The following is a 22,426-nucleotide window of genomic DNA, read 5'->3' as shown; positions in this document are numbered from 1 at the left end:
GCCTTTCTCCACCCTTAGTTGCTTTTCTGTGGAGAAAAAACAACAGAGAACTGCTCCTGTATGTGACTAAGAAACATCTACAAACTTCCTCTTATCTAGCCTAGTAACTGCTGTGGCCTCAGAAGTTGCAGTGTTTGTCTCTGTTTAGTCAGCGTTGCCTAGGAAACAAAGTTGTTCTCTCTTTACCACTAGGTGACTGTGGGGCCAGTTTTTTCCCCTTTCTTGTAGAGAAAGGCTTGATGACCAGAGAGGTTTGGGGCGTTGCTGGGCTATTTTCTAGGTTTCCTTTTTTCATCTGCTTTTTCTCGTTCAGCTGGAAGTCTGGCGTGGGAAGTCTACAGAAGATTAACCAAAGAGCCACAAAGTCTCTAAGCTAGTTTTGAAAGGGGGAGGGATTTGGGAGTAAGTGGGGATTGGGAGAATTGGTCAGGGTGAGAAATGGCTGCCAGGGGGCTTTGAATGCACTCGTTCGAAGTTTGTATCTGTACCAGCAGCTGTACAATCTGCATGCCATGAACCAGTTGGCAGGTATAGACAATGAACCTGGCATTATGAATATCAAGGTTGGGAGCAGGTGGGGAAACTGGGATTTGAGAGGCCAGCAAGGAGGAGTTTGCAATGTTCTGAAGGGTTTTGGTGATTAGAAAAGAACAGGTCAGCGGGGTGCAGTGGCTCATGCCTATAATCCCTGCACTCTGGAGGGCCAAGGCAGGCAGGTTCCTTGAGTCCAGGAGCTCAAGACCAGCCTAGGCAACATGGCGAAACCTCCATCTCTACTAAAAATGCAAAAAAAAAAAAAAAAAAATCAGGAGTGGTGGTGCACACCTGCAGTCCCAGCTACTCAGGAGGCTGAGGTGAGGATCATCTGAGCCCAGGGAGTTGAGGCTGCAGTGAGCTGTGATGGCCCCACTGCACTCCAGCCTGGGCAACAAGAGTGAGACCCTATCTCAATAAAAAACAAAAAACGAAAAAACAAAAACAAAAACAAAATGTCAACATGTATGACCTTTACAGAGGAAGAAGCAGGTCATTTTGATTACATTTAGGCAGTGGTTGATGTAAGGGGCAGAGGGCAAGACATCTTGGTCACCTTGAGGTTTGTGGCTCAGGAAAATCAAGGAGTTCTGTTTCCCCAGTTTCAAGTGGGAAAAGGATAGGTATATATGCTACCAGAAGCTGAGATGGAATGGAATCACTTAAAGAGAGGTGATAGTTTCCCTTGGGAACATAGTGGGCTTAGAACACAGCTCAGAGTCCAGAGGAAGTTCAGGTTAGGGCGTGGTAGAGGAGACACTAAGCACTCATCAACAACCAATCAGAGAACTGCTAGGACTCTGGATGCTGGGGACATGGAGCTGGGAAAGGGTGATAGGTGATAATGAACCCCAAAGAGAGGCGGAGGAAGGAATCTGGAGTCGGGAGCCTTAGACTTGGCCCTGCCCAAGTGGTTGGTGCGTTTGGTGAGAGAACTTTCAGCAGTGTCCCTGAGAACTTTGAGCAGGGACTGAGGACATCTTTCCTTGGCTGGAAGTAAGGGGAAGAGCAAAGGAAAGGGGAGTGGTTTTGCTTCCTCATATATTCTCCCTCCTTCTCTTACTAGGGCCTTCTTAGCTCCTTTGCCAAGCCAAGTGTCACATGTGGATTGGTATTAAGGAGAATGCATTAAGTGACCCCGGTGATGTTTTCAGAAGAGAGGAGGCCCACGCCTGTTGATTTGGTTCCTCTCTTCTCGCTCCCTCCTATGTATACCCTGCCTGTTTCTTTTGGGCCTTCCTGGGGGTATCTTTTCTCCAAAATCATCCCCTCAAGCTACGGTTGTGTGTTATGAGTCACCTTGCCACTCACTCCGAAACTCTCATATGAAAGCAGAGCAGGAGAGAGAGGAAGGATCTGGGCTTGAGTCCTAATTCCCATAATAGTCATGTGACTTCGGGCAAGTCACTTAAACTCACTGAGTCTCAGTTTCTTTATCCAGACAGTGAGGGCAAAGAGCATGTCCTTCATATGGGTATTGTGCAGATGACACGAGATCACGGCTGCAGCATAGGCCTGGCACTGACAGGGTGCTCAAGGGATACTCAGGGGGTCAGCAAAACAGCCCCTACTGGGTGAGGGGCCTCTCCCACCCAGTCGGTTTATACTCAGTCAGACACCAAGTTTATTTTTAGAAAAACAGAGCAAAGTTTATTGAAATTTCAAGCTACATTTGAAAAATCAAAATCCAAATCCTGGAACCATACATCAGGATAAGGTGTCAAAAAGTGGAAAGTGTTCACTCTCACAAAACCCGCTACAGACAAGCTTTCTGGGCACACCTCCCAGGCTCCATTGGATCAAAGCCATTCCCTTGTTCATCCCTCATCCACAGTAGGACACCATCCTTCTGTTCACTTGAAAGTTTTCCACAATAATTACAAAACAAAACAAAACAAAACAAAACAAAAAACGTTTTCAAATGACACTGTGAAGCCCAAACTGATCTTCTCTCAACCCCATTCTATGTAGTCAGCACCAGTGAATGGTGGGTTTGGCATTCAAAAGAGGACTTCACGTTTCAGTGGACAGCTGGGGAAAGGGTTGCAGCAGCAAGGCATCCGTGGCCGCATTCAGAGCCTGGCCCCTCTCCTTGCCTTTACTCTCGAGTCTTACTTAACCTAAAGGACAAACTGGGTCAACTTGGTAAATGAACACAGTCAAAGACTTAGCCATAAGAGGTAAGGGACCAGTCAATATTCCCAAGGCTGGTTAGGCCCTTCAACATGTAGGTGGATGTGTATATGTATACATCGCTACACTAAGATACAGATCTAGCCCTATGGGTATATATACGCATTTATGGCTATATAGAAAAACTATGCCAATACTAACCAAACAGAACTTTGTAAGCGGTCATCCCAAAGCTGTAATCCCACACTGGGCTGTGCACAAAGCCATGCATTATACCATATTAACCAACAGAAGGCTGACTTGGCTCAATCTCTCCCATCTGTGTCCCCTGCCTTCATGAAGCAGGGGAGAAGAGAGAGGTTGTCTCTGCTTAAAACAAGTGGCTTCTTCATAGGAACAGTCATTGTCAGGTGAAGCTGTTGAAGATGTCCATGGAAATGAGAAACAGACCCCTTAAACTTTCTGGAGCAAACTGGTGTCACACCTCAAACTACCCTTCTCCTTTGCCAGTTGCAGCTAAGTTGCCCAGGCCCTGGGAGCCCCCAGGGCGCAGTAGCATTAGAGGCTCACTGGCTTGGTGTTACTAGGCCCCATGCAACTCAGCCTCCAGAGACCTGCTCTTGTCAGGGGGTCTGTCACTGGAGTGGACCCAGGTGGCCATGTCCTTAGGACATCTCTTGGCACCAGCTATGCTAGGTGTAAAGTTCTCCTCGTGAGATGACGCTTGGGGAGCCAAAAACAAACTGGAAAGAACTAGGTAAAACAAGTTTAGTGGCTCTGCCCACCCTGAGGACAGAGCCACTTACACCGCAGAACCACCAGGAGCCTCGGGCACTTGTGGGGATTCGGGAGCTGGCTCTTCAGGGCTCAGACAGGACTGGAACTTCTCCAGCTGCTCTGGGCTTGCCAGGGTCTTCAACAGGGTGTTCTCACGCTCTAGCTGGGAGTTCTTCTCCACCAGCTCTCGGATCTGCTCCTTCAGGATCTCCACCTCCTCTCTCACAGCATACATCAGATGATTCTTCACCAGATCCTGCCAAGGAGGGAATCATAACAAAGCCATTCCTTAGCCATCATGGACCCTCTGCAGCACCTTTGCTCTGCCATTGGTGTGCCTGTGCTGTCCTTAATGCCAGGGCCCTCCAGCCTTCCCTCAGTGAACTGGTCTGGCAAGTCCAATTCCTCGTTCACCTTTCTCTGAAGCACTTAAACCCTCATTCAGGAGAGCTACATGATTTGGCTCATGCTGGAGTTGAGAGCCCAGCTTTGAACTAGATAGGTTCTCCCCTCCAAGTTTCCAATGACTTTCAAAGCTGGCTGCTGAGGGGCCTTTGGGATGACACTTCTGCTGGTTGCCGGTGGTTTGCTATGTCCCCCATTTTACATAAGCCCCTGCTGCTGCTGATCCAGATCTGGGGGAAGGGGAGACCTGCAATGCATCCCATACTGTTTGTCTGCTCTACAAATCTTAACCAAGAGAATAAAATTGGCTATTTTGGAGTCTCCTCCCCTCCATATGACCCAGCACATTGAATTGCAGCTGTCCTGCAGCCGGCCAGTTAGCATGCAGGACATTGGCCTTGGGGAAAGGTACAGAACTCCTGCATCCTCTCTGAATTTGATGACTGCAATGGGGGCAGGGAAGGTGTCCTTAAGCTCCAGGGCACAATTAAGTGGCTCCCAACCGCTGAAGTCCTAACCCTCTGCAGCCATTGTGGCTGCTCCTTGGAGTATGACCTCTACCTGGTAAGGAGAGGGACAGGGGTGAGGTGCTTCGCTTCCTGTTTCCACCCAACTCCTGACCCCAGTCCAGGCTCTGCAGAGGCACTGCAGTGCTGTTGCATCCAATGAGCTCTGCCCCTTGCCAGCTGCACGATGCACACAAATGCAAGAATCTGAGCTCCCTGCCCAGCAACAGGCCCAGAAGAGAGTCAGAGCCTGCTGCAAAGACCTGAGATGGAGGAGAGAGGAAGAAAGGAGGGAGCCCGGGAAGGGAAGACTGGAAATGCCCTAAAAAGTGTCACTGTAATCAGACTCCACCTCCAGTGGGGATAGGAGGCAGGCTGTCGGCTTCCTCAGGGTTTTGGCTAACGGCTTTTTCACCCATTCCCTCAATCCTGCCCAGAGTTACATAAGCAGCAGCTAAGTCAGGGGATGAGAATGACGCAGTGTTGCCACTCACCATGGCCTGTTCGATCTTGTTGTCTATGGCCACCACGCTGGCTCCAGAGGCACTGCCAAGACAAAAAGCAAAGCGACCTATTACCCACTCGGTTCTACTCTGAGTACATGGCAGTTGTGGCCAAAGTCCTCCACCTGCCTTGGCTCTTCCTCTCTCTCTCTCTTTCTCGCCTCCCTGGCCCAGAGTTCCGGACAGTTTGTCCCCAGATCCTTCCTTAGCCCCTGCAGGAAGCTGCATCTCCTCATCGAGGCCGGCTCAGCGCTGCTGCCGCCGCCCCGAGTTCCGCCCCGAGTTCCAACCGATCGGAGCTGCGTGCCAGTCCTGGGGCGCACAGGCCACCGTGGCCTGCTCAGACGATATGCAAACAATGGGGGGTGCGACCCGGGGAGTACCCCACCGTCGGCCTTCAAGGTCCCGGGCAAACCTACCCGGCTCTAAAGCTAGCTAGGAATTCCTTCTCGGCCGGTAAGCTTCCGGCCTTCTCCCAAGCGGCGCACGGCACTCGGCCAGCCCCCTGCCCAGCCCTGCCTGGCCCTGCCCGCCGCCCCTCTGCCTCCGGCTGCCTCTGCGGCTGCAGCAGCTCGTTTTCACGGCGCAGCGGCCGCAGGGACGCTTCGACTACGGATCCCAGAGCGGCGGTGACCCCCCCTTCCTGCGTCCCCTACCCCCGCCCCTTCCCAGGATGCTGCACCGCGGGGAACGGGGACCAGCGGCGCACAGCTCGCTCAGAGATCGGGCTGGTGGCCCAGCTCCGGCCGGCGCCCCGGCTCGGTAGGCTCCAGAGTCAGCGGTTACCTGTTGTCCAGCTTAACGGAAACCACATCCCCTCCAAGCAGGGAAGAGAAGAAGGAGATGGAGAAATTGTGCAGCTGATAGACCGCCACCTCCATGGGGGTCTGATACATTTCGGTGTTCATGACTCGGGCTGCTGGGGAGCTCTGGCCGGGTTTCCTGCCGTGCTGGGCTGCTGGGCGGCTGCTGGCAGGCTGCGCTGGGCTGGGCTCTGCGCTGGAGTCCGGCCCTGAGGCTAGGAGCGGGACGAAGGCTGCAGAACGAACCCAAAGCCAGGCAGGCGCTCCAGCTGGAGTGGAAGGGAAGTGACTCGAGGGGTGTCACCTCGTGTGTCACAAACTCCACGGCCGCCAGTCCAACCCAGACTCGGAGATATTTTGGCTCCTGCTTCTTTATATAGGAGGAGCCGGCTGCGTCACATGGCGTCAGGGGCCATGCAAATGAGTCCTGTACCGGGCTTTGTGGCCCAGTTAAACCACATCCCCTCCCTGAACCTTAGGCTGAGACTGTAAACAGTTCAGCGCTTTCTTGTACCAACTGGCATCTCCAAAGAGGGCTCTAGAGATTGATAAAAACCAAACTGGAGCTGATTTCTAGAGAAAAAAGAAATACAAATGCCCTCACAAGAGGCAGAGGGCATTCAGTAGAGAACAGCGCTAGTTCGAAAAGCTCTTCTTCAGGTGGCAGCCAGCATGCCCCCATGGCTTTGCATGCTCTCCTATGTCATACTCTCTGACACCCGCCCTCACCATCACGGCCTCACCTTCTTCCCAGTCACTGCCCTCTCAGTCTCTCCCCTGCACACATACTTTGTCACCTGCACATTCACTTTCTAATCAACCCAGCTTTCCCCTCACCAGCCAGCTGGCATGCCGACCTGCCCTGAACCCCAGCACTCATCCACTTGCCCCTTCCTCTGAATGTTCAGGTGTGGGAGTACTTGTCTGTGGACTGGCACATGTACAGGTCTGTGACATGCATGTAATGCATGCACAGGTGCACTCTAATCTACAGATGCATATGTATGGTGTGCGGGAGCTGAGGTGAGTGGGTGAACATGTATGGGAGAGCAGCTAGGTGGGTGACAGAGGAGGTGAGGAGGAGACAGGGTATGGGAGTGAGCATTGGAGTGACCACAAGACGCCAGCCCTTTTCTCTTTGGTCTACCACATTCTACTCTTCAAATAAAATACATTAAACATTATCCAGGATCCCGTGTCTCTATTTTTTAAAAACAAAACTTTGTTACTTTTCTTTAAAAAAGTGAATGACAACACTCTAAACCAAAGGTATAAATATATATAAACAATCCCAGGAAAACACCTGCCCTGTGATGGGCCCAGCCATGCACAGCATTAGAGGGTACTTCAGGAAAAACAGACTCCAAACCATAAACTAGATGAGGTGATTGTTCCATAATAAAAGTTACACGTTTCCATTAAAACATATTTTCTTTATATTCAGCCTCAAGCTGAGGGGGAAAAAAAAAAAACAAAAGCACCAGAGACTTGAGGTCCTTTTCTTCCGCTCCTTCCTAAGTGAGGCCACCTGGTGGACAGAAGCAGGATTGCCACCAGAAGGAGCAAGAGGGGCAGGGACAGGTGATGGAACCGGGAATATTATTTACACAAACCCAGGACCAAAGGAGAACACTGGGTTCCACCACATATACAATAGTTTGGATGAAGTTAAGGCCAGTACCCATGAATCAGTGCTCCACAGGCTGTGGTCCAAAGAAAGATCCTAATGCAATCATGCTATTGGAAAAGTACTGGGACCTCTTATCAGCAAAGAAGGTAATTATTATTTGCTTCAGGACATTTATCTTAACCAGGTGCCTGGCACCAACACCCTGGCCAAGGCCCCAGCCAAGCCCAGTCTGAAGGCCTTGATTTCCTCCCGGCTTCCAGGGCAGTTATGCCACTGAACAGCCAACATTTTTGGCTATGGTGTGGTGCTCTATTGGTGGATTCCAGTGGTGATAATATGTGTACAAGAGCCATTATATTGCAAAGTGCTGACCAATAAACTAAGTAAATCTGCTGCACTAGCCCGGGATGGTGTTTTTCTTCATCTCACTTTAGGTAGGAGACAATCCCGATCTCAGGACATTCCGTTAACTTTAAGACACAAGCTCTCTGAACACGGCGTTTGCGCTAAGACAAGTGTAGTAGACAGAATAAAGTGCAGACTATACTTATGGATCATCAAGAACATTTGTTGAAAAAAAACTTCTTAAATCAGGAGCTTAACTAGTATCAGAATTCCCTGATATATTAGTATTAATCTGCCCTCCGCACCACATAGAGTTTTCTTGGTCCAGAAAGTCTCCGAGCTGACCTTTCATTGGCTTGTTAATTTTTCCTCAACTATTGCTTTCCCCTCCCCTCAAGATTCCAAGGAAGATGATGATAAGAAAAGGGGACAGAGAAATAAGCTGGGCTGTCAGGGGAAAAACACCACTAGGAAAACAGGGCACAGGACAGAAGTAAAACAGCTCCTTCAACAGGGACTCCCTTATGTGGAGACAGAGGCAGAGAAATCCAGGGGGCATGGGAAGGGAAGGCAAAAGGGTTAAGGTTCCCAGCAAAGCTGCATTTGAATTGATCATTAATTTGTCTAGGGCCATACCTCCCTGAACACACCTGATCTCGTCTGAGTTGTTCATTAGTTGTACTTCAATTATGAAAGCAAACTGAGTCTGAGACTCACTGACAATTGTAGTTACTATTAATACAGCATCAGCTATGGGCAGACACTGTGCTGGCTGCACCACCAACCCCAAGGTATAGGCACTGTCACTATCATTTTACAGATGAAGAAATCAAGGGTCTGAGAGGCTACCTTGCCCAAGGCGGCAAAGGTAATAAATTACAGAGCTGGAACTGCAGCCCAGGGTCTTCCTGACCCAGAAATCAAATTTGTTCCTACTGCACTGATCAGTGAGGCAGGGAATAGGTTTGTTGAATGGGTAGAGGCTTGAATGAGTGAGTTGAGGAAGTTGGTAGGGGGTTTGGAGGTGCCAGAGAGTGGTAAGGAGGAAGAAAGGGTGAGAAGCAGCAGCCCTACTGTTAGAGAGGTCCAGAGACTGCCTTTGAGTTCTGCGAGCCTTGGCTTTTCTAACACGTGAGGCAGAGGAGAGCTGCAATGGGTGACTGGAACAATATCCAACTGTCTAAATGAGTTTTATGAGACGGCCATGCTCACCCACATCATTCCAAAAGGCAGCCAAGCAATCCTCAAAGAAAGCTATCTGTTTGGGAAATAGGAGACATTAATCTAACAGGGTGGCTTCCAGAATGGAACATGTAGGCCTGGGGTGTACAATATTCCAAATCAAGCATGGAGTCTTGGCAGCACAATCACAATCCAGTCAAACTTTGAGTTCCTGAAGCCCCACTCACCGGCACCCTTAATTAACTCCTTTTTCCTCCTATTCCAGCTGTGCTCAGCTTTTAGGAAAATGAGGTCAATAAGAAAACAAGTTCATATCAAAGATTTAGTTTAAAAAAAAAAAAAAAAGACTTGGAAAGGAGGTCCCAGGTTCATCCCAGACTCAGACAAGCTCTCATCCTCTCTACATCTCTGGTTCTGTTGAGTGAGATGTGATCACCCTGAGACCTTATGATCCTCCAATAGGAAAGAATGAATGGATCCCAGGGTCCACTAGCTCCCTAAGGGAAGAATATGGACTTAAAAGTCTCTGTAGAAAGATTTTCTGGCCAGGCACAGTGACTCACGCCTGTAATCTCAGCACTTTGGGAGGCCGAGGCCGGTGGATCACCTCAGGTTAGGAATTCGAGACCAGCCTGGCCAACATGGTGAAACCTTGTTTCTATTAAAAATACAAAAAATTAGCCGAGCATGGTGGCGCACGCCTGTAATCCCAGCTACTCGTGAGGCTGAGGCAGAAGAATCGCTTGAACCTGGGAGGCAGAGGTTGCAGTGAGCCAAGATCGTGGCATTGCACTCCAGCTTGGGCAACAAGAGTGAAACTCCGTCAAAAACAAAACAAAACAAAACAAAAAACAAAAACAAAAACAAAAAAAGATTTTCCAACAACAAGGGCAGGGGAGATAAGGGTGGGTAGGAAGGGTGGGGGTGGGGGAAGGAGGAGGAACCCAAAGAGTTTTCTGCTTAATCCTCAGCACACCAGAAAATTTCTCCATCCAGAATAGCTGTTCCACACCTTGCAGTGAGTGGAAATTTGTGCTGTACCTATCCATGATCTGATCCAATATTGAGACTCTCAGGGTCCTTGTGTCCCGTGGAAGTGGGCCCCAAACAGGAAACAGTTGCCTAGGCATTCAATGGCCCAGCTACCCCAACATTCACAAATGTTGCCAAATTCTCTTTCCGACATCCCATAACTCACAATGTAGGCTGAACCCAGAGCCAATACGGCAACAGTGCCTCACTGAGGAGCCAGGCCCTTTGCTGGCTCTCAGTTGTAGTTTTAATGGGACATACCAACAAAACAGACATAGCTGACCCTACCTTTCTCAGGGGTGACCTTCTAGATGGAGGGTGGCATAACGAGGACAGTGCCAATTCCCTTCATTTCAGGAGGCCTTAGAAGCCAGCATATTCCCTTTGAGCTGAAAGAAGTGCCTCAGCATTTCCTACTCATCTGTTCCCCTTCAAAAGCCAGACTGGACTCTCTAGGACAAGAGCCCTTCCTGCGCCAGGTTCCCATGGGACAGTAGAACAGAGACTGAGCAAAGTCTGGGCGGCATAACCCTGGGCAGGATCTCAGAGCCCTGATAGCGGTTGGACAGCAGATTCAGGGTGGGTGCGGTAGGTTGGGGGTGGTGATGAGGGGGAACATCTCACTTCCCTTTTTGTCACACTTGAAGTACTATGTACCACACAGCCAGAAGGAAACTATTTATAGGCAAGTCTTCCTTATTATCTACAGGGAATGTTCCACCCAAAGATTCGGCAATGTTGCCAGCAAAACACAGGGTCCTGTGTCAGAAGAAGCAGAAAAAGACATGATGTGAGAGGTGCAGGAGAAGCCACAAAGCAAACATTGGGTTAGGAGCTGGAAAAGGAAATACAAAAAGGATATTGAGCACTAGAGCGTTAACACAGTGTTAATGGGATGGTTGAAAAACATCCCTCCCCACTTAGTCCTCCACCGCGGGCCCCTTCCATCTGAAGCTCTGTCTAGTTCTAATTACTTACTTGTCCCTTTTTCTGAAGAGGCTGGGGGAATAAGGAGGCTGAAATGCCATGGTTTAATTTGTCCTTGCTTCTCACTTATCTTCTCTCTTCCCTTCTGGTTCCACTCCAGTGTGGGAGACTATAGACAGGAAGGCCACTGCCACTTACATAGTTACTTTGGTTTCATGGAAAATCCCCAAAGTCCAGAAGGAGGGAAGCAAGAAGGAAAGACGGAGAAAGAGAAAGTGCCTTGTTCTCTGTGGATCATGTGAACTGCCCTGCATGGCCAGGACGCAGAACTCCGAATTTCGGGGGCAGGAAAATGGGGAGGAGGATGCAGATGCAGATGCAGAAGGCGATGACGAGTGGGAGGGAGCCCAAGGAGAATCTTGGCGGAGATATGGACACTGTCTTGGAAAAGCAGTTCTAGCAATTGATTTGGGGCAAACTCTGGCACTGAATGATGGCAGGGGCAATGAATTGTGCCTTTCAGCTTCCTCCCATCCAAGGTCCCATGTGAGCATCACAAACAATCTCTGAGTGACACCAGGGACGACAGGCGCAACCAAACCTTGTTTTAACAAGGCATTTTACCCCTCCTGCCCTCAATCAGAGAAGTAAAAAACTGCTCTTGTCAAATCACCTTCGTCACCCTAACTTTGGTGGCTCACCATGGTGGGGGGTGGTTTGTTCTGCCATGTCAGCAGGACTGGAAGTATTGGCGACTTATCCAGGAATGCAGTTTAGCTCAGTGGATCTTAAATTTCATGAACCTTGTGTCAATATTTATGCCTGTCTCCCTTCCCCTTATGCCTTGCAGCTGGGAAAATTTACCTCCATAATTTTTCCAAGCCCTCCTCTTATTTTCCACCCTCCCCATTGTCCATCTACAAGTAGGAAATAGATATCCCTGAAAAAGGCGGTTGGTAAAACTAACCTTGGTAAATGGAGTCACTGTCCTCCTTTCCCCTATCCACACTAGTTGCCATTATCATTTAATTCAATTCAAATCAGTTCAATTCAAAGTTGAATGCTTATTCAAAGCGCAAGGCACATTTCAAGGAAATTTAAAACAGTAAATTGGCAGTACAAGTCCAAAATTGTGCTTCTTTCCAGAATATTCTAGGTCTGTGGCCAATTCAGAAGTCTCCTACTGGTTAGACCTTAGTGAAATGTTTGCTTCAGGAAAAAGCCTCAGGCTTGGGGGTGCTTGGGTTGGGGGGTGGCCTGGGGTTGGGAAGGACCATGCTACTACCATCTGGGGCATCATGGGGCAGAATGAGGCGTGCTTTTCTTCTCCCCACCCTGCCCCTCAACTGGTGCCCACCTAGATAGGATAATGCAGCAGCATGAAACTTGGGGTTTCTGTGGGATCTACCATTCCTTTAACATTGTGGCTGACAGTGCCAGGAAAGTTCTCTCACCCTTGTTCCCTTCCTTAACCCTAAGGCTTTGTAAAGCAAGGGAACAAGGCACAAGTATTTGCTTTCTGAGTTGCCAGTCCCTTTCTTCCAAGACGGGGGTCTTTGCTTAGCGTGGGCTCACCTCTCCCTGCCAACTTCTTGATCTTTGTCCTTTGACCAGCTCCTCTCAGCCTTACACTTGTCCCACCTCTTTCACAGGCAGGTGCTAAGGTTCCTTGCCCTCTCCTACAGACCGGCAAGCATCTTCAGGTAGACAAACAGGCTCCCTCGTCACAGCCCATCCTCTGGAAATCCCAGTGTCCTGCAGCCTTCCCAGGGGCTGGGAAAGAAAGCAGCAAGACTATGGCCACTCTTCACTTTTATGTGTCTGCACCAGCCCTCCACCAGTCTATCCAGGCCAGCGAGACACTGGCAAGGCCTCTCTCCATCCACTCTTCTCTGTGGAACAGTTCCAAGAGCCGAAATTCCAAGCCATTTTCTCTGGCAGTTGCCAGGGTTACTTTGAGTAGCATGTGGAGGACTTGGAGGCTATTGGCAATGCTTGGAAGACAGCAACCAGGAGGATCTTGTTGGGGATGGGGGTGCAGCAGACGAGGGGCCTATGAAGAGGGCAGGAGCACCTGTCTCCATTGTGGGCCCCACTATAGAATAGGTGACCTTTGAAGTGGCACAGGTTCTCTAGGGAACAAAAGGATGGTTAATAATGCTGGGCTCTTTAGTTCCTTGGCTATGATGTCTCCTAGGGCCCTTGCTTACCTCACAGCAGAGCTATTCACCATGAGCTCATTTGAGGTAGCTCCTTGATTCTCAGTTGTGGGACTCTATCACATGTGAAGAGGGGCTCTGCAGATTGCAAAGGGCCTCTGGCTCTCCAGCCATCACCACCCACTGCCTCCCACCTTCCAGGATGGATAGAAGGCAGCCTAGCTGGGGTGGGGGCAGTGGCAGGAGGCAGGGGGCACACTACTGCCAGAACAGAAAGAAAAGGAGAAACAGGGCCAGCTTCTCCCTGAGGAGGGCCCCCCAACCATGGGAACAGCACCAGGAATCTCAAAGGAGTGTTGGAAGGACTTAAGGAAGGTCTCCTGGCCTGGTTTGAGAATCACTGACAAGGAATACACACAACTTCTCAGGAAGAAAGAGTAGCACGGAAGCACACGCATTTGTGCAAACACCCTCTCCAGCCTTTCACACAGTCTAATAATTCACAGACAGCCAGGCAGAGAGGGGCATCTGCCCCCCTTCCCCGATGTTTTCACCTTCCCCATGACCCCAAAGGGGTAGTAAGGCCATAAGACATAGCAAGATAGCAAGGTAGGACACTCTAGACCATGCCAGAATGTCAAAAGTCATGGCCTCTGCGCTCTCTGACATCCAGAGCTAGCTGTGTGCTGTGCAAGGGTGACAGGTGACAGGGTCTTAGGGGAAGCTTGAGGTGGTATTCAGGTGGACACAGGGGGAACCAATTTGAAGCCTCACACTGCATACTGCGAACAGGAAGTCCTGGCACTGCCAGAAGCACAGTTTTCAAAGACGTCAATCATGCATTATAATGGGCTCTTTTAAATGAAGGAGAAATAAAAACAAGTACCATTTGTGCACAATCAATCATATGGACGCCTAAGAAATGATTCCCACAGGCTCCTCTTGAGGACAGTTCTAACTAGAGCCAGTCCTGGCATAGAGGCCCTCTGTGACCTGAGAAGTGTGATCTGAAGGGCGGTGAGAAAAAAAAAATATCCCTCTCAGTCAGCTGTTTTCCAGACCGCTACTGTGGTCCTTACAAATGCCACCATGAGAATCGTGCCTTTGGGTTCCAATGATCTCTCCTGGAGTTCTTCGTTTATACTTTGAGGAATGAGAACAGCTTATTTTCCAATGCAAAAAGCCCTGGGAAGGTGCCACATTCAGCCACTATCAGTTCAAATACTTGAGTATGAACTAAATTATAGTATTACTTTCAACAGAGTAGTCAGTGACCAATCAGCGTCAGCAGACAATTGGACACACAGCAGGTAAACCTTGATGGTGGGCTGCAGTGGGCCTAAGGGAGATTGTGGAAAATGCAGGCATCCTGGGCTGCAGCCCTAGCACGTCTAGTGGAATAGGTGTGGGGCAGGAGAAGGGTATTTCTCAGGTGTTTTGGATGCAGCTCTTTTGACACTAGTCCATGGAACTGCTTTTAGGAACTGCTGGCCTAAAGGTAAGAGCCAAGAAAGGATCTATCTGAAGAGCCCCTATGGTGCCAGGGGCACTGAGACCCACTTCGTGTGACACATTCGGACGAGGCTTGGCATATTCTAGACCTGCTGTCTGTTCTGCCCTTTCTTTCTCTCACTCCTGAAAGTTTGACCAGAATGTGAGTGAGAGCTACTATTAGAGAGATGATCCTGAACATGCTCTGATTTATATCCAAATCTTTGGCAATTTTTGCCTGCCTGTTAAGAGGAACAGATGCCTTTTAAGACACTTTACAGTGGTCAGTGAAAACTCTCAGCCTGGCAGGTCAGGGACATGCGGCTGGGGAGGGATGGGCATCGTTGTGGGAAAGAGAGAACCCAGCATAGAGAAGGGGAAGGGGCTGATTTTTCTCTAACAGCATAGTTTGGTCAATGAACTGGCCCAACCTCCCTTCTACAGGAACCAGCTCTTCTCCAGCCCTGTGGCTGTCACTGCCCGGTCAAACCTGGGTCAATTCCCAGGTGAAAGGGGTGTGACTCATTCCCCCCTCAAGAACCTGCTGGGGCTGACTATAAAGTCTTGCCAGGATCTCTGCAAACATGCCCGTCCCCACCCTGATCCAAACCTGGAACTCACCCCTGCCTACCATCCTCACCCAATCCCATTGCTTGTGAGCCCCTCCCTGGCAACAAGGCCATCTCCCCTGCTCACTGACTCCCCTCTCCAAGGGGGAGCAGGAGAGGAATTTACTGTTCTCTGTGGTATGCATCCGGCCTGTCTTTTGGCCTTATTTTATTTTATTTTATTTTATTTTATTTTTATGTTTAATTTACATTGTTTGCTAGGTTTGGGGCTTAAATAAACAAAAGCTATGCTTCTCCCAAAGGCCTAGACTTCCTGGTTGCCTGCCAGCAACAGAGTGACCCTTTTAACCTCTTCTCTTGTTCCTTGAGACATTCAGTGTTGGGGTGGAGTTGAAAGAAAAAGATATTTAGGGTCAAAAACCTGGAAATTCTTAGTGCCAGCCTAAAATACCATCCCCGGCACTTGCCGACAGTATGAATGTTAAGCATTGAAGCCACCTTACCAAGGACAGGCGGCTTTTAAGCCCACAACAAGATTGTAAAAATAAAGCACAAAAATGGAAAGTTCAAAGTATTAGCATTGATTTCTTTTCTTTCTTTCTTTCTTCTTCTTTTTTAAAATCTACTCTACAGATGTCTTTGTACCACCAAGCAAAGACAGAAGTGCCCGGGTCTCTGTGGGTGGGGTCTTTGTGGCACGAGCAACCTTAAAGACTTATAGACACCAGAGCATGGTGGGCCTGACCAAGAAGACTTCTTGCCAAAGCTCATACAACTTAAAAAATAAGGGGAACACTAGCCCCTATGTCCTAGGGATAGAGCTCTAACAGCAAACTAACGAATCCTGGTCAACAGTTCTGACATCCTGTTATTTGCTAAAACTAATAATACCATGGAGTTTGTTGACAGAGTTGCAGAAGAGCTAAAGTAAATATGGAAACCGAGGAACAGCCAAGTATAGACAGTTACTAGTTCAGCAGTTGAGAGGACAAGAGTTTCACAGATACTCCTTGGACATCTTGGGGCACCAGGCACTGAGCATGATTGGGAGATGACCCAGAAGGCATCTGTCAGGTCACTGGGTGATTTCTCTCCAACGATAGGCTGCTGCAATGATGGGTTTGGCCTACAGAGCTGGTACTGAGCTCTCAGACAGACAGTAATGAGATGAAAAATTGAGAGGGACTCTCCTGATGCATTTGTGAAGGGAGTTATGCCCCAAGAAACATCACTTTAGCTCCCATTTTAAATGAACTTGTCCAAGTGGGAAGAAAATATGTCCGAAGGTCAGAGTTTTTTTTCCACCTTGGCCGCTAGCCAGCTGGAGACTTCATGGAAGACCTCTAAACTCTCTATGCTGCTAGACCCGCATCCCTGAAATGGGAGTAATGCCACACAAGGTATGCGTGTTTTATGGATACCCTAATGTCTGGAAACATAAATATATAATTTTATTTTACTTTTTTACAGATCAAAGATGTCTTTGATGACTTTATAAATATTTACCTATGGACTTTATGGACACCCTGTAGGAAGCATAACTGAGCTCTTTGGAGAGTGAAAAAAAGGGCTACAAGAACGTGACAAACTCTATGAAAAGTAAAAACTCTGGTTCCCAAACACCGCTGGCAAAATGGCTCCCCAAGTGAGCAGCCCTTTTAACACTGTTTCAAATTTATCTTTCTAACCTTCTGTCTGGTTTCAATGTTTGTTCTCATGGTTTCACATATGCTGCTACGGGGAGGGGGTAGTTCGAGAAGTTGTTGTTAAAATGGAGTCCATATTTAAATTATTCTCCTGAAGGTCCTAGCAATGTTTCCCTGTATGTAGAACTTCTAACTTGCACAACGTTTTGACCCCAAGAACCACTTTGATAGTATAAACAATCAGTAATCAGTAAGACCTCTATTATTTCTAGCAGTACTGAAGGCACAGTCAGACAAGACCACAACTGAAAATGGGTCATGCAAAGTCTCAGGTGAGCACTGATTGGCTTTCTACACTAGAATATAAACCTTGTGAGGGCAGGGGCTTATCTTATTTACTACTGTACACCCAAGGCTTGGACCGGTGCCTGGCACACAGTACAAATGCAGTAAATGCATGCTTAGTAAGAAAAAAAAAAAAAAAAAAGATTGTCTATGTGTTAGGACTTTGCTAATGGCCTCGTGGAGAACTATAGGCACATTCATGAATTAGTCTTCTGTTAACACTTTAATTTGGGGACAATCATTGTTAGAGAGAAACTGTGTAGTTACAAACACAAAAGACCTGTGAAAATCAAACATACTTGGGAAACCCAAACATAGTTTAATTTAGTAAGTGGCCGCTAATGACCTGGAAGTATGGCTCAACCACTTAAGTAAAAGGGATAATTCACCCATGTGTGTGCTCCTGGTTCTCCACTAATGCTAGGACTTGGGTCAGTTTCCATCTTTAGCTAAAGGGGCTGGGTCGGTTGGGAACAGGTCACCCACAGTGAGCAGTAGAGGGTGATAAAGCCCAGGAGCAGGGTGGCCAAGTCTCAGCTGGCACCAGAATCAAAGAGGGATTTAGGGCTAGCAGGCCTGACGCTCTGAGTGAGTGGCAGCCATATAGCTGGAATGACGGGAGTAGGGGGAGGACAAAAACCATCTGGACTAAAAATACCCTGATACTCACTAAGATAAAGGAAATTCTCACCATTAATGTCACCCTTGGGTTTGAAGTCTTGAGGTGCCCTGTTAAAATGGAAAGTCTTTCTCAGAAGGGGAATTGTTTAGTTTTTCTCAGGGAAGGGATGTGATGACCTGCCTCAGCTTGATCAGAATAGTGGGAGGGGCTTCTGGGAGAAGTAACCCAGGCTGGCTAAGTATAGACTGGTGGGGTGCTGCCTAGGGTGGGGCATCACAATGGGTCCTGGTTATCTGGTGGCCTTGGGATTTCAGGGGACAGGCAAATGTGGCCAAATATTGAAGACTCACTGGCAAGAAACCAAACTGCCTCTGAGTGGGCAGCTTTAAGAGTAGTAGAGTTTAGGGCAAAGGAGATTGTTTTCTCCTTCTGTTCTTGGTAAATGAAAGCAAGCTGTTATGAAGATGTCATGAGGAGCAGCAAGGCTGCCTTGAGCATATTAGGGATGTTAATCTTCAGCGCTCCCTGCCTGGGAGACCCCGTTTGCTTGCTCATCAAAACATCCTCCCCGGGCGCATCCTCCTCCAGCTCTACTGCCTCATTTATATGGTGGCATAGCTGAGAAATTAACCCCCAGAAGAGTCTGTGGCTGCTGGGGGTTGATGGATTCTTAATCCCTGGGGTAATTTCTTTTTACCAAGAGCCTGCTGTGAACCCAAAGGAATGAGTCTAGTGGGAGAAATTCCAGGCAGAAGGGCAGGACGCTGAAGGAGCTTTCTTTGACCATTTTCTGCCACTTTCTGCTGGCAGTGGCCTTCTCAGCCTGTGCACCAGTCAGCCCTGGCAGCAGACACAATACTGACACTAGAGCTGGCGAGGGAAGCCCTTGCCCCTCATCACCACTCCTTCTTGCCCTTGTAAAACTCTGGAAAAACCTCAGCCCTGGAGCTCCCTCTAGTTTGACCAGGTGATAGCCAATTGCCTGACACTAGGTAGAGCTGGGCTGATAGAGGGAGGCAGGGGAGTGGGGCTGGGCATCCCCCCCCTCCACCCCCGGGGCCCCGTTGTGAGGTGTTGACAGCTGGGAGAGGACCTGAAACCAGTTAGCCTGGGGCTCCCAGCCAGCAGTGTATTTTCATCTTGTTTTGACTGGGACCGTCCTCCCCTGTGTAAACACATCCATGTCAGGGGGAAGAAAATGTAGAACAGCTTAAAATAAATGGGTGGAATGCCTCCCACTCATGAATCACCAGTGCAGGGAATGCCCTGCAGGTGGGCCTTGCTTTAAGCAAACCTGACATTATGAAAATTTTAACTTAACAAGAGGACAAGGATGGACAGCTGTTAGGACTTGACCTACCTCTGGGAGATCTCAAAGCGTCATCGGGTCCAAATAATATCAGCAGCTCCCATGTACTGATTGCTTAGTGAGCACTGCGCTAAAGACATTAGATACATTAACCTTTTGAATCTTGTCAACACTGTTAGGAGTTGGGTATTATCTTATCATTAGACCTGTTTTGTGGATGAGGAAACTGAGGCTCAGAGAGGTTAAATAACTTGCCTGGGGCTACACAGCAAGCAAGTGGCAGAGATCAGATGAAACTCCCTGGTGTGTGATTTTAAAGCACTGGGCTGTCTCTAGCTGGAATTGTGCTTTGTTCTGAGGAGGGTTCCAGGCCCAGCTGCACTCCAGGCAGTAACTGGAACCTGCACTAGTGTTCCTTCCCACTGAACTCTCTCCATACAGCTGCAGAGGAATTTGAAAAGGGTCCTTATCAGGGTCAGGGTGGGGAAGGCCTTGGGTGGGGGCTGTTTCTTTCAATTGACTAAAGGACTCCCAAGGCAATTAATTCCCTGGAAGAGTAAGCCCCCCTGGAATGCCAGGATGGGATGGATCATCTCCATTTCAATTCAGGGACTGGCAGATTGTTTATGGGCAGCTGCTTGACCAGTCTCAGGGCAGGCCACTCAGTAACTGCAAATAAGTACAAACTACCAGACAGCAGGCTGGGGAGGGGACAAAAGACCAGTATAATCCAGTATAAGCAAAAACCGAATGTAAACACATATTTTGAAACAAAATGTCACCAATCATGGTCTGTGCAGGGCTGGCCCCCAGGGTAAACTGTGAAAGTATGAGTCTGTCTTCAGAACCTTCCTGCTTCCTTTTCAGGTACCTTCCTCCTGTCTGTTCCTTTATGCCACCTGTGCCCTCCTGCTGCCTGGAGTTTGATGGGTCCCATAGCTTCAGGGGTGCAGCAGGGGACCTGCCTTCCTTAGCAATGCCCTCTTTAAGAGAGACTCCCAGTCTCCTTCACAAAAATCAAACGTAAATGGCCTTTGGCATTTAAAAGGACAAATCGAAGAAATTTGTTTGTGTAAATTCTAGGTAATGGCTTAACAGGTTTTTCTCAGTCAGATCACAGGGGCTTTAATCCAAAGATTTCGGTCAATGCTATAATTTTAGTCATACGTAGGGGGTGGTGGGGAAAGAACAAGCTGGAGAGATACAACAGTGGGGGAAAGATTGCTTATCAGTGATGTTCAAATCTTGCCAAGTTGGCCACAATTGACTGTGACTCTAGGTAAGGCTGGCTGTATGAATGTACAGGGATGAATACTATGCTCTTAGCTTGTACCGTATTCTTTCCAGAGCACAGTGGAAAGAGCACTGGAATGGTAGTCAGGAAACCTGGGTTCTGGTCTGAGTTTGCCCCTGACTACCAGAACAGAACAACAACCTTGAAAAGTTCCAGAACCATTCTGGGCCCATTTCCCCTAACTATAAAACGAGAGGGTTGAGGCTGTAAAATTATATTTATTTGGGTGCTTTTTTGATGAATGATACCTCTATTTAGACTGGGAGCTATATCCAAAGTTTCCTACAACAGTGTCTGGCATATAGCATGTGCTCAATAAATGGATTGTGTTGAGTGAAATGAATGAATGAATGGCGAGAGTGACTTCTAAGGTGACTGCTCAGTTCTGATAGTCTCAGCCTCAGTCTCCTCAGATGCAGCTATTTGCAACCATGCTTCTTGAGTCAAGAGGCCTTGGCCAAGAGCTGGGTGAGGTCTTCAGGCCCTTGCCCTCAGGACCAGATCATGTCTGCCCCCATGGGGTACAGGGGCAGCCTGAGCTGGGGATAAACAGATCTGAGACAAAGGCAGCAAGCAAGAGCTTCCAAGAGGTGCGGAAGGCTTGCAGGATGCTGGATGGGGGTCGGGGGAGGGAGAGGGCTGTAGGAAGGGCAGGGTAGGTCAGGAGGAGGAGCCAGGGGAGTAACTTTTACAACATTTTCTGTAAAACGGGAAACCTAGATAACAGAGACCTGACGGGTGTCTGGGCTGAGGTAGGGAAAAGTGCCCAGTCGCATGGTGACTCAAGGTCAGGAGCTGGAATGGGGCCCAGAGCTCTCAAGCCTCTGCTCACTCCCTTGGGACTGGCCCTTGGCTCCAGGCCAGCTCCCTGAATAGTTCCCCCAACCCCCACCCTGCCCCTCCAGGATTTCAGCTTCTTAGGCCAATCTGCTTCCTTGTCCAGCCACTGCCTCCACTGCCCTCCCTTCCCCTCCCTCTGCCAAGGCTACATGGAAGTCCTTCTCCAAACTCCCTCCAAGGACTCAGCACTGGGGCCCAGTGCAGTCACCCATTAGAGCTCTCCAAGGCCAGGCCAGCTTCTGGGCAGACTGGCCCGCCTTCCCAGTGTTGCCCACATTCACACTCTGACATAACTCCTCCCCTCCTTATGCAAAAGGAAGGAGGCTTTGCCAGCGCTACCTTCCTCCCCTTCAAACACCTCCCCCTCCCAACCCGCCCGCGCCCTACTCCAGCCTACTCCATCACCCAAGCCTCTAGGGACACTCCCAGACATTGTTCTCAGGTGCCAAGATGTTCTTCCTTTCCCTCCCTACTCTTTCCTTCAGCAGCACCCTTTCACATTATAACAGGGGCTGCAGTTCCAATCCAAAAGAGTGAATCTTCAGGGGTGAAATTTTAAGTATTAGTGAGTTGGGAGACAGAGAGATTTATGGGGCAGAATTCCTTCCCAGTATTCTTGACATAACACTATGGAGATAGTTACCCACTCTAGATACTCATTAGGCCAGTTCTGGACTTTGCTGCCCTGGGAGTTGGAAGGCTGAAGTTCTGGTCCCACCTCTGCCATTAAAATAGTCTATGTAGGCTGAGTGTGGTGGCTAACACCTGTAATCTCAGATCTTTAGGAAGCCGAGGCGGGAGGATCGCTTGAGGTCAGGAGTTCGAGACTAGCCTGGGCAACATTATGAAACCCCGTCTGTACAAAAGAATTTTTAAAAATTAGCCAGGCGTGGTGGTGCACACCTTTAGTCCCAGCTACTCCCGGCCGAGGAGGGAGGATTCCTTGAGCCCAGGAAGTCGAGGCTGCAGTGAGCTGTGATTGCACCACTACACTCCAGCCTGGGTGATAGAGTGAGACCCTGTCTCAAAAAAAAAAAAAAATCTCTGTGTAACCTCTAGCAAATCACTTCATCTCTCTGCGTCTGAATTTCATCTGTCAAGTGGGGGTAATTACCCCTGCCGTACCCACCTTGGCAGGGCTGTTACACAAATTAGAGACAATGTGTGCATGCGTGCATGCACAAGTGCACAGGCATGCATAACACAGAGAGAAAGCATGCGCACTTTCTACATGGCAAGACCCTGGACAAATATTAGGGATTATTATCCCTGCTCCCACCTCCACTGCAATGTGCTTGAAGTACTCATTCAGGTTACTTGGTAGAGCTCTCTTCACAAAAAAATGCCAGTGTACCTTAGGCCTGCCCCTTTCTT

General features: G+C 48.8%; 1 protein-coding gene across 8 annotated transcripts in view; it reads right to left on the bottom strand.

Annotated features, from left to right (window-relative positions):
• Positions 1–2,157: 2,157 nt before the first annotated feature.
• The window catches only part of TSC22D3 (TSC22 domain family, member 3), a 64,159-nt gene continuing 43,890 nt past the window's right edge, over positions 2,158–22,426 (bottom strand). For 5 of the 8 annotated variants that reach the window (XM_011970432.1, XM_011970433.1, XM_011970430.1 and 2 more), the window contains exons 3-4: positions 4,850–4,901; positions 2,158–3,700 (exon numbers count right to left, since the gene is read on the bottom strand). In XM_011970432.1, the coding sequence (XP_011825822.1) occupies positions 3,470–3,700; positions 4,850–4,901 (283 nt within the window). In that variant the 3' untranslated portion in view covers positions 2,158–3,469. Of the gene's footprint in view, positions 3,701–4,849; positions 4,902–5,277; positions 5,502–5,644; positions 6,083–10,828; positions 11,243–22,426 lie in introns of those variants that run through there. The other 3 variants (XM_011970436.1, XM_011970435.1, XM_011970437.1) reach the window with 3 other exon arrangements.

This window comes from Mandrillus leucophaeus, unplaced genomic scaffold, assembly GCF_000951045.1.
Source record: "Mandrillus leucophaeus isolate KB7577 unplaced genomic scaffold, Mleu.le_1.0 Scaffold949, whole genome shotgun sequence".
NCBI classification, from domain to species: Eukaryota; Metazoa; Chordata; class Mammalia; order Primates; family Cercopithecidae; genus Mandrillus; species Mandrillus leucophaeus.
Note: the sequence above shows the minus strand (reverse complement) of the source record. Positions and strands in the feature narration are given on the sequence as shown.